General features: G+C 39.1%; 1 protein-coding gene across 1 annotated transcript in view; it reads right to left on the bottom strand.

Annotated features, from left to right (window-relative positions):
* The window catches only part of PDE1C (phosphodiesterase 1C), a 260,300-nt gene that overhangs the window by 96,629 nt on the left and 147,131 nt on the right, over positions 1-16,540 (bottom strand). Inside the window, exons 3-5 of the mRNA XM_060019937.1 lie at positions 3,240-3,353; positions 1,250-1,432; positions 251-317 (exon numbers count right to left, since the gene is read on the bottom strand). Of these exons, the coding sequence (XP_059875920.1) occupies positions 251-317; positions 1,250-1,432; positions 3,240-3,353 (364 nt within the window). The remainder of the gene's footprint in view (positions 1-250; positions 318-1,249; positions 1,433-3,239; positions 3,354-16,540) is intronic.

Raw genomic sequence — 16,540 nt, forward strand, 5'->3', positions numbered from 1 at the left:
ACCACTCCAAGAGAGCAGAAAGAAATGAAACCAGAGTTCAATTTTTTAAAAATTTGGCAGTACAAAGGCTGAAAAGATAGTGATACTGTTAGAACGAATAGCAAAAAGATAATGAAGGAAAAAAGTCAGGAATGACTAGGAAAACTGTAAATAGAATTGTAAACGAAAATTTCTTATTTTCTAACAAGAAATTTAACTGTACTTTTTATAAGGTACCTTGAACATTGTAAGACCTTTTCCTTGGTATTACCTTTAATGCTTCAATAACAGCTGGTGGGTAGCTCAGTCCAACCATGTTTGATGTTCGTCTATACATTCTGGCAAAGTCAGAAGGGAAAAATGCAATATTATGTCTTACAAAGAAGAATTAGCAGGCCACAGACTTATACCAGTATTGACAATTAACAAGAAGTCATGTCATCTGATGGACCCACGGAACCTAAAATTTCTTTTATAACCTTTTTCATAGTCATTCAAGTGGCCTATGAAATGAAATGAAAGCAATCCCAAACATGTACAGCATTGGAAATAAAAAAAATTAAGTCTATGTGCCCCAAATTGGAAATTAAATTATTAAAATGGGTCTCCTGTTCTGCTGGAAGTGAATCATAGTATAGCACGGACAGTATGTAGTGTAGTACTTCAACCTGAAAAAGAACTCCTATGGGCAACCTATTTCGAAGAGCTTGTTCTTTAGAACTGTCAAAAACTAGAGAGAACTTCGAGCTGACCATGGCATTTCTAAAATGTGTAATTGTGTGATAAGGGTTGTAGGAAGAATAAATCGATTTCTGGAATCCATTTCTGGGGAAGGGGGGCAATTTAATTTCAGAGAGCAAAGTGACTTACAAAATTGGAAAGTGTCATGGGGAACTCAAACACCTTGAATGAACTCCTCCCTGGCTCAATACCCTCAACAAAGCATCCCTGATCTGTTCCAAATGTAGACATCATCCACATGTGTCAAATGATGACGGACGAGACGTCCTTCTTTAAACATTAGAGACTCAACGCAAACTAAATCTTCTCTAGTTAACATTAACAAAAAGAATTCAAAGCAAAGGCAAAAGCTTGTCCTAACAATGCTGCAGAGATACGTTTTTGCCATCTCTCATTCAAGACTGTCTGTTTCCACCCAGAATTTTCAGCATTTATAAAGATACCAAAACTACATCAAAGCAAAGCCTTTGGTTGTTAGAAACTGGTGTCCCTTTTGCTGCTTTGGTCACTGAATGACAGCCATCTTTACCTCTCCACAAATATCCCAGCTTGCACTGCGTGGACGATGCTCTTGAACCGCGGCTTCTCCTCGCTCCTTCTGAGTATCATCCCCATCTGCCGTGTAAAGGTGGAGGCCAGCCAGTCTCGGACCTCAGAAGGCACCGCATCTGACTGAATGTCACTGAGCTCATCTTCCGTATCCAGGAGTCTCCTGAACCCAAGAAACAGAACCAGGACACAGATTAAATCTGAATTTAGAGCTCTCTGTTCAAAGCAGCTGTTCCTACTCTCCACCCCACCTGCATACACAGGTGCAAAGAAACCAAAATAAATTGGCCACAAAAAAATCCAGCACCTTTTAGACAAGGCTTGTGAAAGCCCACCCTTTGTTTGTTTCAGGCTGGACAAAGGAACAAAGGAATCAGAGAAAGTCAAAGATACTTTATCTCAGGCTTCGTAGGTCTGAGACACATTGCACTCAGGAGCACCCAGTATCTTTATTCTTAGATGGTTTGTGGAATTTGAATGGAATCTAAACCTTCCATTTTAAAATGCATTCACCAGGAGGTTTATTTCATAGATGGCCATGTGGCATTATTTTGTCTTAAAAATAATGGCACTTAAAAACTATAGACAACAATACTGTATTATAAACTTCACACTTGCTAAGAGCCTAGATCTTAATAGTTCCCATCACAAAAAATAATAATTAGGTGTTAGTTAACGCTACAGTAGTAATCATATCGTAATATATAAATATATCAAGTCAACACACTGTACACCTTAAACTTATACAGTGTTACATGTCAATTACATCTCAATAAAAATAAATTTTAAAAAAGAAAAAGAAAGATTTTGCAAAGTATTATCCAAATCACATCAACCCAGTCCTCTGAAGTAATGAACCCAAATAATATCAACTGCTATTCTCTCTAGTTTGTTAGGACATTACAGAAACTTAAATGTCTAAATTTAAGCAAAATTTCCAAAACAATGCAGTTCTTTATTTGAGCACAGTGATTTAAGTCATCTGTCAGGTGTGCTCAGCAGATTTTTCAAATGTGTTCATAGGTCAGGCTAGAACAGAAGTAGTAATAAATTACAATAAAACTTTGAATATTGTATTTTATACTTATACTAAGCACTACTAAAAATAAGCAGTAAAAACAGGTGTCAATGGAAAATTTTGTTTTGTTTTTTTTCTCTTTAGACCCATCAATTGAGAGGTAGGGGAGAAAAATGTAACATCTGGGAAAAAACTACGGTATCAAATTTCCTTAAATTAGGAACCAAGCATATCACCGAAAACCAAGCCACACGATTCTTAGATTACTGGGAAATCCTTTTGGATTGGAATTTGGCATAGCAAAGTAATACAACACAAATACTAACAGAGAAGCTTGTCTGAAGTAGAAAAAAGAAGAAAAGCCTTTCATGTTTACCATTTCCACATTTTTCTAAAGAAAAGCAATTTTGTTACTTTCAAATTCATTTTACAATAGTAACCGGAAGTGCTTTAGTATTTACGGATAATTCAAGTGGAGAGGGTCTGCTAAGTAAATCAATAACAAACCTAAGGATTAAGGGAGGAATACTGGGTGTTTAAGAGAACAAATGCTTCTCCATCCCTTCAGGAGCTTCCATTTACAGATAGATAACGTGAATTAAAACATGAACATAATTTTTAGGCTGAGATGAATAATATTCAATAATTCCAGTTGAACTTTACATTTGATTAAAAATCTGGTAAGGTTTTTTAAAATCACTTTTTTTCCTCTTACATTTTCTTACTTCACTGTCATAATGGGCATGTGAGAGGTAAGTTCTATTAGCTCCTTTTTATAAATGAGCATGTACAGAGGCTACGTGATATCCAGATCTACCCCATGTGTTTGTGAAAACTAAAGCTCCAAGACCAATCATTTGAATGCTACCTCCTACATGCCATGGTGGACATTTCAGAAAAGCCATATAACAGAAAATTTATATTACCACATCAACTTGTCATTTTAGCTTACCTGGTTTCATCAATGTATACGGATTCAAGCACTGTGGCTGCATATTCCAAATTCTTCTTAAGATCTACCACGGAAGCCTCCCCTCTTTCTAATTGTTTGACCAAAGACCGTAACCTGGGGGGAAAAGACATGATTCAATTAGAATAGAGGAAAAACAATTAGAGGAAACCAAAGATAATCCTACAATTAGAGGGACACAGTTTACAGCCATTAAATATTTTTATTTATCCTAATATATCTGAAAGGAAAATATAAATCTAATGATGGAACTGACCAGTATTTCTCAAAGAAGCAAGTTATAAAATAAATACACACATTTTTCCCACTCTAAATCAAGAACAAAAATATTCTCATCTACCAGGCACTGACAGCCCCCAACACTTTCTAACTACCTTTTATCTTGCTAAGAGTTTCCTAAATTATCAGTGATTTTGCTTCCCTTCTGATTTTCGTATTTTTTGGTCCTAACTGTATGTAGTAAAGCATGACCAGCAACAACATCACCAAACACTGCTTGAGATCCTGCTATGTTGCAGGTACTTCGTTCAGCTGTGACCATAGAGAATAGCAGTCCCATGGCCCACACATGTTCCAAGACAGATGAGGAGACTTAGACCACCAAAATAACCACAGAGGGCTCCATAAGGAATACATGAAGGCAAACTTTTACTGGACAGGAAGAATTCCTCTAGGAGCAGATAAATACCCTAGTTTTGTTTTTTGTTTTTTTTAAGGAGGATGGATGACAAACCAAGGTACTGAGGACAAGACCTTTCCCACTGCTAGTCAAGAGTTCCAGACAGTAAAAGAGAAACAATAAAACATGCTCTCCTCTGATGTATATGAACACTATCCCCACAGAGAAGGACTCAGTACATATGAGAGCAATAAAATGCCAACAGATTATCAAAGACCAGCAACTGGGAACACTGTAAATACCACAGAGATATGGAGATTGGACAACTCTTCAGGCTCTTTGACAGCCAGCAAAGAACAGAAACTTTGACGACAACCTTCGGTTTGAATTGTACATCACATAGTATTAGCTCTGCAATCCCAGGCAATAGCTGAATGTCAGCTATAAAATGAAGAAGGAACCACCAAATTTCCTAGGTTGATATAAAGATTCAATCAAATTGATATTGATGTAGTCACATCAACCATGTGACCTACGATTGGTAATTTTTTTCAGCTTTACTGAATATAATTGATATATAACATTGTGTCCTTATACAACATGATGATTTGATACACATATATGTTGCAAAATGACTACCACATAAGGCTAGTTAATACAGCCAAAACCTCATAAATTTAATTTCTTTTCCTGGTGAGAACATTTAGGATTTACTATTCTAGCAACTTTCGTATACAATACTTAAAACCAGTACTTGCTAACTATAACCACCAGGTTGTACATTAGATCCCCAGAATTCATTTATCTTACAACTGTAAGTCTGTACTCTGAACAACTTCCCCCATTTCCCCGTTGTTTTTTTAAAAGGCATTTGTTATCATTATTGTCATTGTTGTTATTCAGTGACCTTGGTCATCAGAGGTAACCAGAGAGAAACATGCTATCAGGATACTTAAGATTATTAGCAAGTCTCCATTTCCCAAGGGTGCTCCCACTTTCCTGACTTCAAAATATCCTCAGACTTGCATTTATAAGAGAGTACAGGTCAACATCTCTGCAAGGCATAAACTATTCCCCTCCAGATCTACATGAAAATGATCAACAATAAGGAAAGAGGAAAAACTCAGGATCACCCTTAAAAAGTAGGCAAGAGGGTCAGCCATACAAAATAAATTCCCAGGAATTTCAGTGATGTAAAATACAGAGGAAATTAGACTGAGGGTAGTGGCTACCTGACTTGTGAATCTCCAACATGCAAAAGAGAAATATGCAAAGGAAATCAGCAGAGGCCTCTGCAGGCTTGGAGGTGAGGGTTAGCCTGTGGATCCCATTAGCAGCACTAGGAAGTGTTCTGGTTTCAAAGGCAGTGCGAGACAGGGAGTTGGCATGGTAGGGTTTATCAAGTCCCTCACACACAGTGACAGCCAGCCTGCCAAACAATGGGGAGACTGCAGAAGCAAGCCCTGAGAGTTGTTCCAAATAAGAAACGGAAGCTCTTTAGCAAAACACATTCCTGGCTAAGTCTGCCTCCAATTCTGACTCTCACCTCCAGAAGCCCAACTACCCCCAGCCTGTTTTGACTCTCCACTGGCAAGGAAAAATGAGGGTAAGTTTAAACTTCCTAAAAATGTTCTCCCTTGATCTGGGGCTTAAAGATTCTACCAGGAATTGACATGAATCCCTAATAGGACCCATCTCAGCTCTCAAAACCTGAGAGGAGAAGACAAAACATAAAAAATGATGACGGAAACTACAAGACTAACAGAAGTAAGAACCAGATGATTCTATCTTCCTACAAAAGGAAAATAAGAAATAAACAAACAGAAGCAGCTTTAATCAAATAAGTTTTCCTAGACTGAAGAAAAACCTTTATAAGCAGATGAAAAGGGATCAAATAAAACCAGAAAAAGAAATCCAACATATGCAGTTGTAATTTTTTATCTCCAAGAATTTTAAAAAAAGGCGAAAACTGTTGAGAAAAAAATATATTACAAAGTAACAAAAATTCAAGCTGGCCATAGACTTCAACCATGCCAAATATCAAAAAGCAATTTAATAACAACACCAATTTTTGAAAATAATATGGTATAATTCAAGATATCTATATCTACCTATGTATACTAGGACTGCCATGTATATGTGAAGCCAACAAATACATTCTCAGTTGTGGACAAGCTCAAAATTTCATCATTAATATGCTTTTCCAGAAAATAAAAACAAAAACAAAAAAACTTTAAGGCCAACTGTGGGACAGTGATCTTTCAAGGAGGATAGATTCATGAATCTCCAATTAAAGTGACTCATGACCGGAGGAGCTTCAAGATGGCAGAAGAGTAAAAGGCGGAGATCACCTTCCTCCCCACAAATACATCAGAAATACATCTACATGTGGAACAGCTCCTACAGAACACCTACTGAACGCTGGCAGAAGACCTCAGACCTCCCAAAAGGCAAGAAACCCCCCACGTACCTGGGTAGGGTAAAAGAAAAAAGAATAAACAGAGACCAAAGAATAGGGACGGGACCTGCACCAGTGGGAGGGAGCCGAGAAGGAGGAAAGGTTTGCACACACTAGGAAGGCCCTTCGTGGGCGGAGACTGCGGGTGGCGGAGGGGGGAAGCTTCGGAGCCGCGCCGCAGAGGAGAGCTCAGCCACAGGGGTGCAGAGGGGAAAGCGGAGAGATTCCCACACAGAGGATCAGGGCCGACCAGCACTCACCAGCCTGAGAGGCTTGTCTACTCACCCGCCGGGGCGGGCGGGGCTGGGAGCTGAGCCTCGGGCTCCGGTCGGCAGGGAGAGGACTGGGGTTGGCTGTGTGAACATAGCCTGAAGGGGCTAGTGCGCCACGGCTGGCCGCTAGGGATTCCGGGGAAAAGTCTGGAGCTGCCAAAGAGGCAAGAGACTTTTTCTTCCCTCTTTGTTTCCTGGTGCGCGAGGAGAGAGGGATTAAGAGCACCACTTAAAGGAACTCCAGAGACGGGCGCAAGCCGCGGCTACCAGCGCGGACCCCAGAGACGGGCATGAGACGCTAAGGCTGCTCCTGCCGCCACCAAGAAGCCTGTGTGCGAGCACAGGTCACTCTCCGCACCTCCCTTCCGGGGAGCCTGTGCAGCCCGCCACTGCCAGGGTTCCGGGATCCAGGGACAACTTCCCCGGGAGACCGCACAGCGCGCCTTAGGCTGGTGCAAAGTCACGCCGGCCTCTGCCGTGCAGGCTCGCCTCGCATCCGTACCCCTCCCTTCCCCTGGCCTGAGTGAGCCAGAGCCCCCGAGTCAGCGGCTCCTTTAACCCCGTCCTGTCTGAGCGAAGAACAGACGCCCTCAGGCGACCTACACGCAGAAATAGGGCCAAATCCAAAGCTGAACCCCGGGAGCTGTGCGAACAAAGGAGAAAGGGAAATCTCTCCCAGCAGCCACAGAAGCAGCGGAATAAATCTCCACAGTCAACTTGATGTACCCTGCATGAGTGGAATACCTGAATAGACAACGAATCATCCCAAATTGAGGAGGTGGACTTTGGGAGCAACAATATATATATATATTTTTCCCTACTTCTCTTTTTGTGAGTGTGTATGTGTATGCTTCTGTGTGTGATTTTGTCTGTATAGCTTTGCTTTTACCATTTGTCCTAGGGTTCTGTCTGTCCATTTTTTCTTTGATTACTTAAAAAAATTTTTTTCTTAATAATTATTTTTTATTTTAATAACTTTATTTTACTTTATTTTATTTTACCTTCTTCTTTCCTTCCTTCCTTCCTTCCTCTTTCTCTCTCTCTCTCTTTCTTTCTTTCCTCTCTCCCTTTTATTCTGAGCCATGTGGAGGACACGTTCTTAGTGCTCCAGCCAGGCATCAGGGCTGTGGCACTGAGGTGGGAGAGCCAAGTTCAGGACACCGGTCCACAAGAGACCTCCCAGCTCCATGTAATATCAAACGGTGAAAATCTCCCAGAGATCTCCACCTCAAGGCCAAGACCCAGCTCCACTCAACGACCAGCAAGCTATAGTGCAGGACACCCTGTGCCAAACAACTAGCAAGACAGGAACACAACCCCATCCATGAGCACAGAGGCTGCATAAAATCATAATAAGGCCACAGACACCGAAAAAACACCACCAGATGTAGACCTGCCCACCAGAAAGACAAGACCCAGCCTCATCCACCAGAACACAGGCACTACTCCCCTCCACCAGGAAGCCTACACAACCCACTGAACCAACCTTAGCCACTGGGGACAGACACCCAAAAAAACAGAAACTACGAACCTGCAGCCTGCGAACATGAGACCCCAAACACAGTAAGTTAAGCAAAATGAGAAGACAGAGAAATACACAGCAGATGACGGAACAAGGCAAAAACCCAGCAGAGCTAACAAATGAAGAGGAAATAGCCTGCATACCTGAAAAAGAATTCAGAATAATGATGGTAAAGATATCCAAAATCTTGGAAATAGTATGGAGAAAATACAAAAAATGTTTAACAAGGACCTAGAAGAACTAAAGAGCAAACAAAAAGAGATGAACAACACAATAAATGAAATTAAAAATTCTCTAGAAGGGATCAATAGCAGAAAAACTGAGGTAGAAGAATGGATAAGTGACCTGGAAGATAAAATAGTGGAAATAACTACTGCAGAGCAGAATAAAGAAAAAAGAATGAAAAGAATTGAGGACAGCCTCAGAGACCTCTGGGACAACATCAAATACACCAACATTCGAATTATAGGGGTCCCAGAAGAAGAACAGAAAAAGAAAGGGACTGAGAAAATATTTGAAGAGATTGTAGTTGAAAACTTCCCTAATATGGGAAAGGAAATAGTTAATCAAGTCCAGGAAGCACAGAGAGTCCCATACAGGATAAAACCAAGGAGAAACACGCCAAGACACATATTAATCAAAATATCAAAAATTAAATACAAAGGAAAGAATTAAAAGCAGCAAAGGAAAAACAACAAATAATATACAAGGGAATCCACATAAGGTTAACAGCTGATCTTTCAGCAGAAACTCTGCAAGCAAGAAGGGAGTGGCAGGACATATTTAAAGTGATGAAAGAGAAAAACCTACAACCAAGAATACTCCACCCAGCAAGGGTCTCATTCACATTCGACAGAGAAATTAAAACCTTTACAGACAAGCAAAAGTTAAGAGAATTCAGCACCACCAAACCAGCTTTACAACAAATGCTAAAGGAACTTCTCTAAGCAGGAAACACGTGAGAAGGAAAAGACCTACAATAATAAACCCAAAACAATTAAGAAAATGGTAATAGGAACATACATATTGATAACCTTAAACATAAATGGATTAAATGCTCCAACCAAAAGACATAGACTGGTTGAATGGATACAAAAACAAGACCCATATATATGCTGTCTACAAGAGACCCACTTCAGACACAGGGACACATAGAGACTGAAACTGAGGGGATGGAATAAGATATTCCACGCAAATGGAAATCAAAAGAAAGCTGGAGTAGCAATTCTCATAACAGATAAAATAGACTTTGAAACAAAGATTATTATAAGAGACAAATAAGGACACTACATAATGATCAAGGGATCAATCCAAAAAGAAGATATAACAACTGTAAATATTTATGCACCCAACATAGGAGCACCTCAATACATAAGGCAAATACTAACAGCCATAAAAGGGGAAATCGACAGTAACACAGTCATAGTAGGGGACTGTAATGCCCCACTTTCACCAATGGACAGATCATCCAAAATGAAAATAAATAAGGAAACACAAGCTTTAAATGATACATTAAACAAGATGGACTTAATTGATATTTATAGGACATTCCATCCAAAAACAACAGAATACACATTCTTCTCAAGTGCTCATGGAACATTCTCCAGGATAGATCATATCTTGGGTCACAAATCAAGCCTTAGTAAATTTAAGAAAATTGAAATCGTATCAAGGATCTTTTCTGACCACAATGCTATGAGACTAGATATCAATTACAGAAAAAAATCTGTAAGAAATACAAACACATGGAGGCTAAACAACACACTACTTAATAACCAAGAGATCACTGAAGAAATCAAAGAGGAAATCAAAAAATACCTACAACAAATGACAATGAAAACACAATGACCCAAAACCTATGGAATGCAGCAAAAGCAGTTCTAAAAGGGAAGATTATAGCTATACAAGCCTACCTTAAGAAACAAGAAACATCTCAAATAAATAACCTAAACTTACACCTAAAGCAATTAGAGAAAGAAGAACAAAAAAACCCCAAAGTTAGCAGAAGGAAAGAAATCATAAAGATCAGATCAGAAATAAATGAAAAAGAAATGAAGAGAACAATAGCAAAGATCAATAAAACTAAAAGCTGGTTCTTTGAGAAGATAAACAAAATTGATAAACCATTAGCCAGACTTATCAAGAAAAAAAGGGAGAAGACTCAAATCAATAGAATTAGAAATGAAAAAGGAGAAGTAACAACTGACAGTGCAGAAATACAAAGGATCATGAGAGATTACTCCAAGGAACTCTACGCCAATAAAATGGACAACCTGGAAGAAATGGACAAATTCTTAGAAATGCACAACCTGGAAGAAATGGACAAATTCTTAGAAATGCACAACCTTCTGACACTGAACCAGGAAAAAATAGAAAATAGGAACAGACCAATCACAAGCACTGAAATTGAAACTGTGATTAAAAATCTTCCAACAAACAAAAGCCCAGGACCAGATGGCTTCACAGGCGAATTCTATCAAACATTTAGAGAAGAGCTAAAACCTATCCTTCTCAAACTCTTCCAAAATATACCAGAGGGAGGAACACTCCCATACTCATTCTACGAGGCCACCATCACCCTGAAACCAAAACCAGACAAAGATGTCACAAAGAAAGAAAACTACAGGCCAATATCACTGATGAACATAGATGCAAAAATCCTCAACAAAATACTAGCAAACAGAATCCAACAGCACATTAAAAGGATCATACACTATGATCAAGTGGGCTTTATCCCAGGAATGCAAGGATTCTTCAATATATGTAAATCAATCAACGTGATACACCATATTAACAAACTGAAGGAGAAAAAACATATGATCATCTCAATAGATGCAGAAAAAGCTTTTGATAAAATTCAACACCCATTTATGATAAAAACCCTCCAGAAAGTAGGCATAGAGTGAACTTTCCTCAACATAATAAAGGCCATTATGACAAACCCATAGCCAACATCGTCCTCAATGGTGAAAAACTGAAACCATTTCCACTAAGATCAGGAAAAAGACAAGGTTGCCCACTCTCACCACTATTATTCAACATAGTTTTGGAAGTTTTAGACACAGCAATCAGAGAAGAAAAGGAAATAAAAGGAATCCAAATCGGAAAAGAAGAAGTAAAGCTGTCACTGTTTGCAGATGACATGATAGTATACATAGAGAATCCTAAAGATGCTACCAGAAAACTACTAGAGCTAATCAATGAATTTGGTAAAGTAGCAGGATACAAAATTTATGCACAGAAATCTCTTGCACTCCTATACACTAATGATGAAAAATCTGAAAGTGAAATTAAGAAAACACTCCCATTTACCACTGCAACCAAAAGAATAAAATATCTAGGAATAAACCTACCTAAGGAGACAAAAGACCTGTATGCAGAAAATTATAAGACACTGATGAAAGACATTAAAGATGATACAAATAGATGGAGAGATATACCATGTTCTTGGATTTGAAGTATCAACATTGTGAAAATGCCTCTACTACCCAAAGCAATCTACAGATTCAATGCAATCCCTATCAAACTACCACTGGCATTTTTCATAGAACTAGAACAAAAAAGTTCACAATTTGTATGGAAAAACAAAAAGACCCCGAATAGCCAAAGCAATCTTGAGAATGAAAAATGGAGCTGGAGGAATCAGACTCCCTGACTTCAGACTATACTACAAGGCTACAGTAATCAACACAATATGGTACTGGCACAAAAACAGAAATATAGATCAATGGAACAGGATAGAAAGATCAGAGATAAACCCACACACCTATGGTCAACTAATCTATGGCAAAGAGGGAAGGATATACAATGGAGAAAAGACAGCCTCTTCAATAAGTGGTGCTGGGAAAACTGGACAGCTACATGTAGAAAAATGAAATTAGAACGCTCCTTAACACCATATACAAAAATAAACTCAAAATGTATTAAAGACCTAAATGTAAGGCCAGACGCTATCAAACTCTTAGAGGAAAACATAGGCAGAACACTCTATGACATAAATCACAGCAAGATCCTTTTTGCCCCACCTCCTAGAGAAATGGAAATAAAAACAAAAATAAACAAATGGGAGCTAATGAAACTTAAATCTTTTGCACAGCAAAGGAAACCATAAACAAGACGAAAAGACAACCATCAAAATGGGAGAAAATATTTGCAAATGAAACAACTGACAAAGGATTAATCGCCAAAATATACAAGCAACTCATGCAGCTCAATATCCAAAAAACAAACAACCCAATCCAAAAGTGGGCAGAAGACCTAAATAGACATTTCTCCAAAGAAGATATACAGATTGCCAACAAACACATGAAAGAATGCTCAACATCATTAATCATTAGAGAAATGCAAATCAAAAGTACAATGAGATATCATCTCACACCAGTCAGAATGGCCATCATCAAAAAATCTACAAACAATAAATACTGGAGAGGGTGTGGAGAAAAGGGAAGCCTCTTGCACTGTTGGTGGGAATGTAAATTGATACAGCCACTATGGAGAACAGTGTGGATTTTCCTTAAAAACTAAAAATAGAACTACCATACGACCCAGCAATCCCACTACTGGGCATATACCCTGAGAAAACCATAATTCAAAAAGAGTCATGTACCACAATGTTCATTGCAGCTCTATTTACAATAGCCAGGACATGGAAGCAACCTAAGTTTCCATCAACAGATGAATGGATAGAGAAGATGTGGCACATATATACAATGGAATGTTACTCAGCCATAAAAAGGAACGAAACTGAGTTATTTGTAGTGAGGTGGATGGACCTAGAGACTGTCAGACCGAGTGAAGTAAGTCAGAAAGAGAAAAACAAATACCGTATGTTAACACATATGTATGGAATCTAAAAAAAAAAAAAAGAAAGAAAAGGAAAAAAAGATCAGAAGAACCTAGGGGCAAGATGGAATAAAGATGCAGAACTACTAGAGAATGGACTTGAGGATACAGGGAGGGGGAAGGGTAATCTGGGACAAAGTGAGAGAGTGGCATGGACATATATACACTACCAAACGTAAAATAGATAGCTAGTGGGAAGCAGCCGCATAGCACAGGGAGATCAGCTCGGTGCTTTGTGACCACCTAGAGGGGTGGGATAGGGAGGGTGGGAGGGAGATGCAAGAGGGAAGAGATATGGGCACATATGTATATATTCACTCTGTTATAAAGCACAAACTAACACACCATTGTAAAGCAATTATACTCCAATAAAGATGTTAAAAATAAAATAAATAAATTGACTCATGATCAAGATTTAACAAAGCCAACCTTAACAACATGGAAAAGTAGCTTAAAAAGATTAAAGATGAGTGGTAGATGAAATATAATGCTAACTATACAAGGACAACTACACATGAAAATGGCTGATACATCTTCTTTTCCTAAGACAAGCTCCTATTCCTAGTGTAAATGCTTCCTATGTCACTTTTATGGACTAAAAACTAATTATAATCATTCAGAAAACAATTGAAATTATTAAGAACATTATATGGAATATCACTTTATAGCCATTACTATGAACAAGTCCCACTCCAGGGAAAGCACAATATTGGGGGAACTGAGTTGTGAAGAGCCTCATATTATTCTGCAATATGTCATCCAGGACCTTAGGCCAGAGCAGGAGTAGTGCACTCGGGGAAAGCATCATTTGGACTCCCACTCAGCAGTTCAGATCAGCAGCTGAAAATCATCTCCCCCGGAAAGTCCCAGACTTTATGCCATAATTAGCAGAAAATCAGCAGTGTGGGGCTTTCCCGAGATGTAGTCACCAGTAGTGCCTGACAGACATTAGGCACGGCCACATTTATTTATCCAGTGCAAAAGTCTGACCTAACAGAAAGCTATAAACAGAAGCAAACCCCTAGCCCAGTGGCTTCGACAAAGCCAGAGATGAAATGACACAGAATAAAGTACTTTCGGGATGCATAAGACATACTAGAAATTCACTTCTACTCCCGTCTCTCTAGTTAATGAGATGAGCAGAAGATCCACTAACACCCTGGCAGACATGAAGGTAGCCTAGGACAACACATCCACAGAGTTTATGGAAAACACCCAGCAACATTCACCTCTCTTTATTCAAGGACAACTGAACAGGAAAAAAATATATCTACAGAAAGATTCAGCAATAAAGAAAGTGGAGAATAGTCTTCAAAATGCAGAGGAAGGACTCACTTTTCAAAAGAAGATTCACTAAAGGAAACACAAGTAAATTTTAGGGAGCATCTGCTTTGTGTTCAATAAAATTCAGGAAAACAGATCTTTGAAACAAAGGTGAAAGCTGAAATCATAATGTAATAAAAGTGAACATATTGAGAGAGAAGAAATGAAAAAGAAACAAAACATGACAATAGAAAGACTATAGGAACGTTTTTTTAAAAAAGTGACCAACTTCTTATATACCCAGCTCCTATTTGGACTGGCACCTATCACAGGTATAAGCTACAGCTGTCCCTGTCCACACAGCTGCCAGCTTTCTGCTCTATGTAGCTGCCACACAAACCCTAGGAAATTCCAGATGTCCCTATTTTCAAACATTGTTGAGTTCTAGGGCATCACTCAGGTGGGTGCTGCTCCAATGGCCCCTCAGTCCCTCCTCTCCTCCAATCCTTTATCCTCCTTAGAACATCCTGCCTTTACCCTCACCCCTCTCTGCCACCTACCATCTACCTCTTGTAAAATTGCTGCTTTGTGGGCAGAAGACTTTCAAATTAGCCTTTCACCACCAACTAGTCTCAAAAACTGAAAAATGTCCTAAAGTTTTGGGAATAAGGAGGCACCCTTCCCTAGTACAGGTTTGCCCTGGATCTCAAGCCATCAGACTGCAGGTTTGCCCTAGATCTCAAACCATCTTAAGAAGGGTTGTATAAAAATAGCCAAGATCCTTCATACCCATACTACAAAGTATTTTTGTTAAATTTGAAGAAGATTAGCTAAGCAGGAAGGCTCAGATGCCTTCCTTTGTTTTCCTAGTAAAGATTGGATGTTTTTCTATGTGAATTCATTTACCTAAAAGGCCAATGTCCCCAAGGACAGGTCCCATAGTAAGTTGCAGTCTGTACATCTAGCTTTTTAATACTATTCAAAAGGATTTTTGGTCTGGGCACCTAAAGGAAGGGAGGGAGGGAGAAGGGAAACATATAATACAACAAAAATAATAATAGAGTTTCTCTTCTGAGTGAACGTTCATAGTTTCCAGCACTCCATCCATTTCTGTCACTGTGGTTGCCAGATAAGAGTTCCAGTATAGAAGCACAACACCATTTTAGGAATAGCTTACACTTTCAAACTCTGGCAGATGTCTTTCTCTGAAGAGAGTGTATAATTTCATTGTGGATGAGCCGTTGCATCTTTACACGAAACTTTCATTTCTCCACATAAACTCTTTGCTTTCTCTAGGCTTCTTTGCTACAAGGCATATGATAAAATGCTACATCACTTCGGTTCCTAGTGCCCTCAGGTCTGGAGCAAGTCCTGGATGGACGCTGAGGTGCTTGGAAACTATGTCATTATTTGGGATGTAGAAAAGTGTTGGAAGAGAGAAACTAAGTGAGGCAAGACCCACACACTGTATTTTGGAACTTGAAAAGTTGTTGGAGTGGAAGAGACAAAGTCTTCTTTTTTTCCCACAAAGATAATTTCTAGGACCAACGGGGTTGACTTTATTAGGAAGCAACCTTTGGACTCAACTTCTTAACTTAGGAAACTGCCCTACAATGGACTCGGCATTATTCCCTACCCAAGTGAGGTCCCAAAAACCCTTCAACACCATGCCTTGAGAGCCCATACATTTGCTGAGCTGGAATGAAATCAGAAAAGAACAAGCAAAAATAAACTGGAATAAAGAGTCATGAAACAAACTTTCTTATATCTGTCCATTCTGCCCAAGGTTATTCCTCCTGAGAATGAATAAGCAGCTCCTAAAATGCCAGTGTGGCCGCCAACAGCTGTTATCTCAGACAGGCTTTGTTAGTTTGAAAGAATGTCAAAGGGAACTGGATCCTTTACAGAACTTCCCGTACATGTCCCAATGAATCATGTGTCCTAAAAACTCATTTGAATAAAAAAAATCACCATCTCAGTTCATCACATCCGTGTATTTGTAAGGCAAAGGTGTCTCTGTGTATTTATACACACCTGTTTCCTCTGTCACTCCCATCCCTGCCACTTACCTAAATGCCATAGAAAGTAAATTGAAACAACTCCTCCAAATGGGATTTCAGGCTTACGTTTTAATGTCACCCAATGATGCCATCTGAATATTTTTCTGGAGATCTGTTTGTTTCTATAATTAACATTGTGGTACTTGAAACATGCCTTCAACATTGACTGAGTGCTCTCTGAATGCAGATACTGTGATAGGCTCCAGGAATACAAAGGGGGACAATGCAGTGCCTTCCCTCAATTATG

The sequence above is a fragment of the Delphinus delphis genome, chromosome 9 (assembly GCF_949987515.2).
Source record: "Delphinus delphis chromosome 9, mDelDel1.2, whole genome shotgun sequence".
Classification (NCBI taxonomy): domain Eukaryota; kingdom Metazoa; phylum Chordata; class Mammalia; order Artiodactyla; family Delphinidae; genus Delphinus; species Delphinus delphis.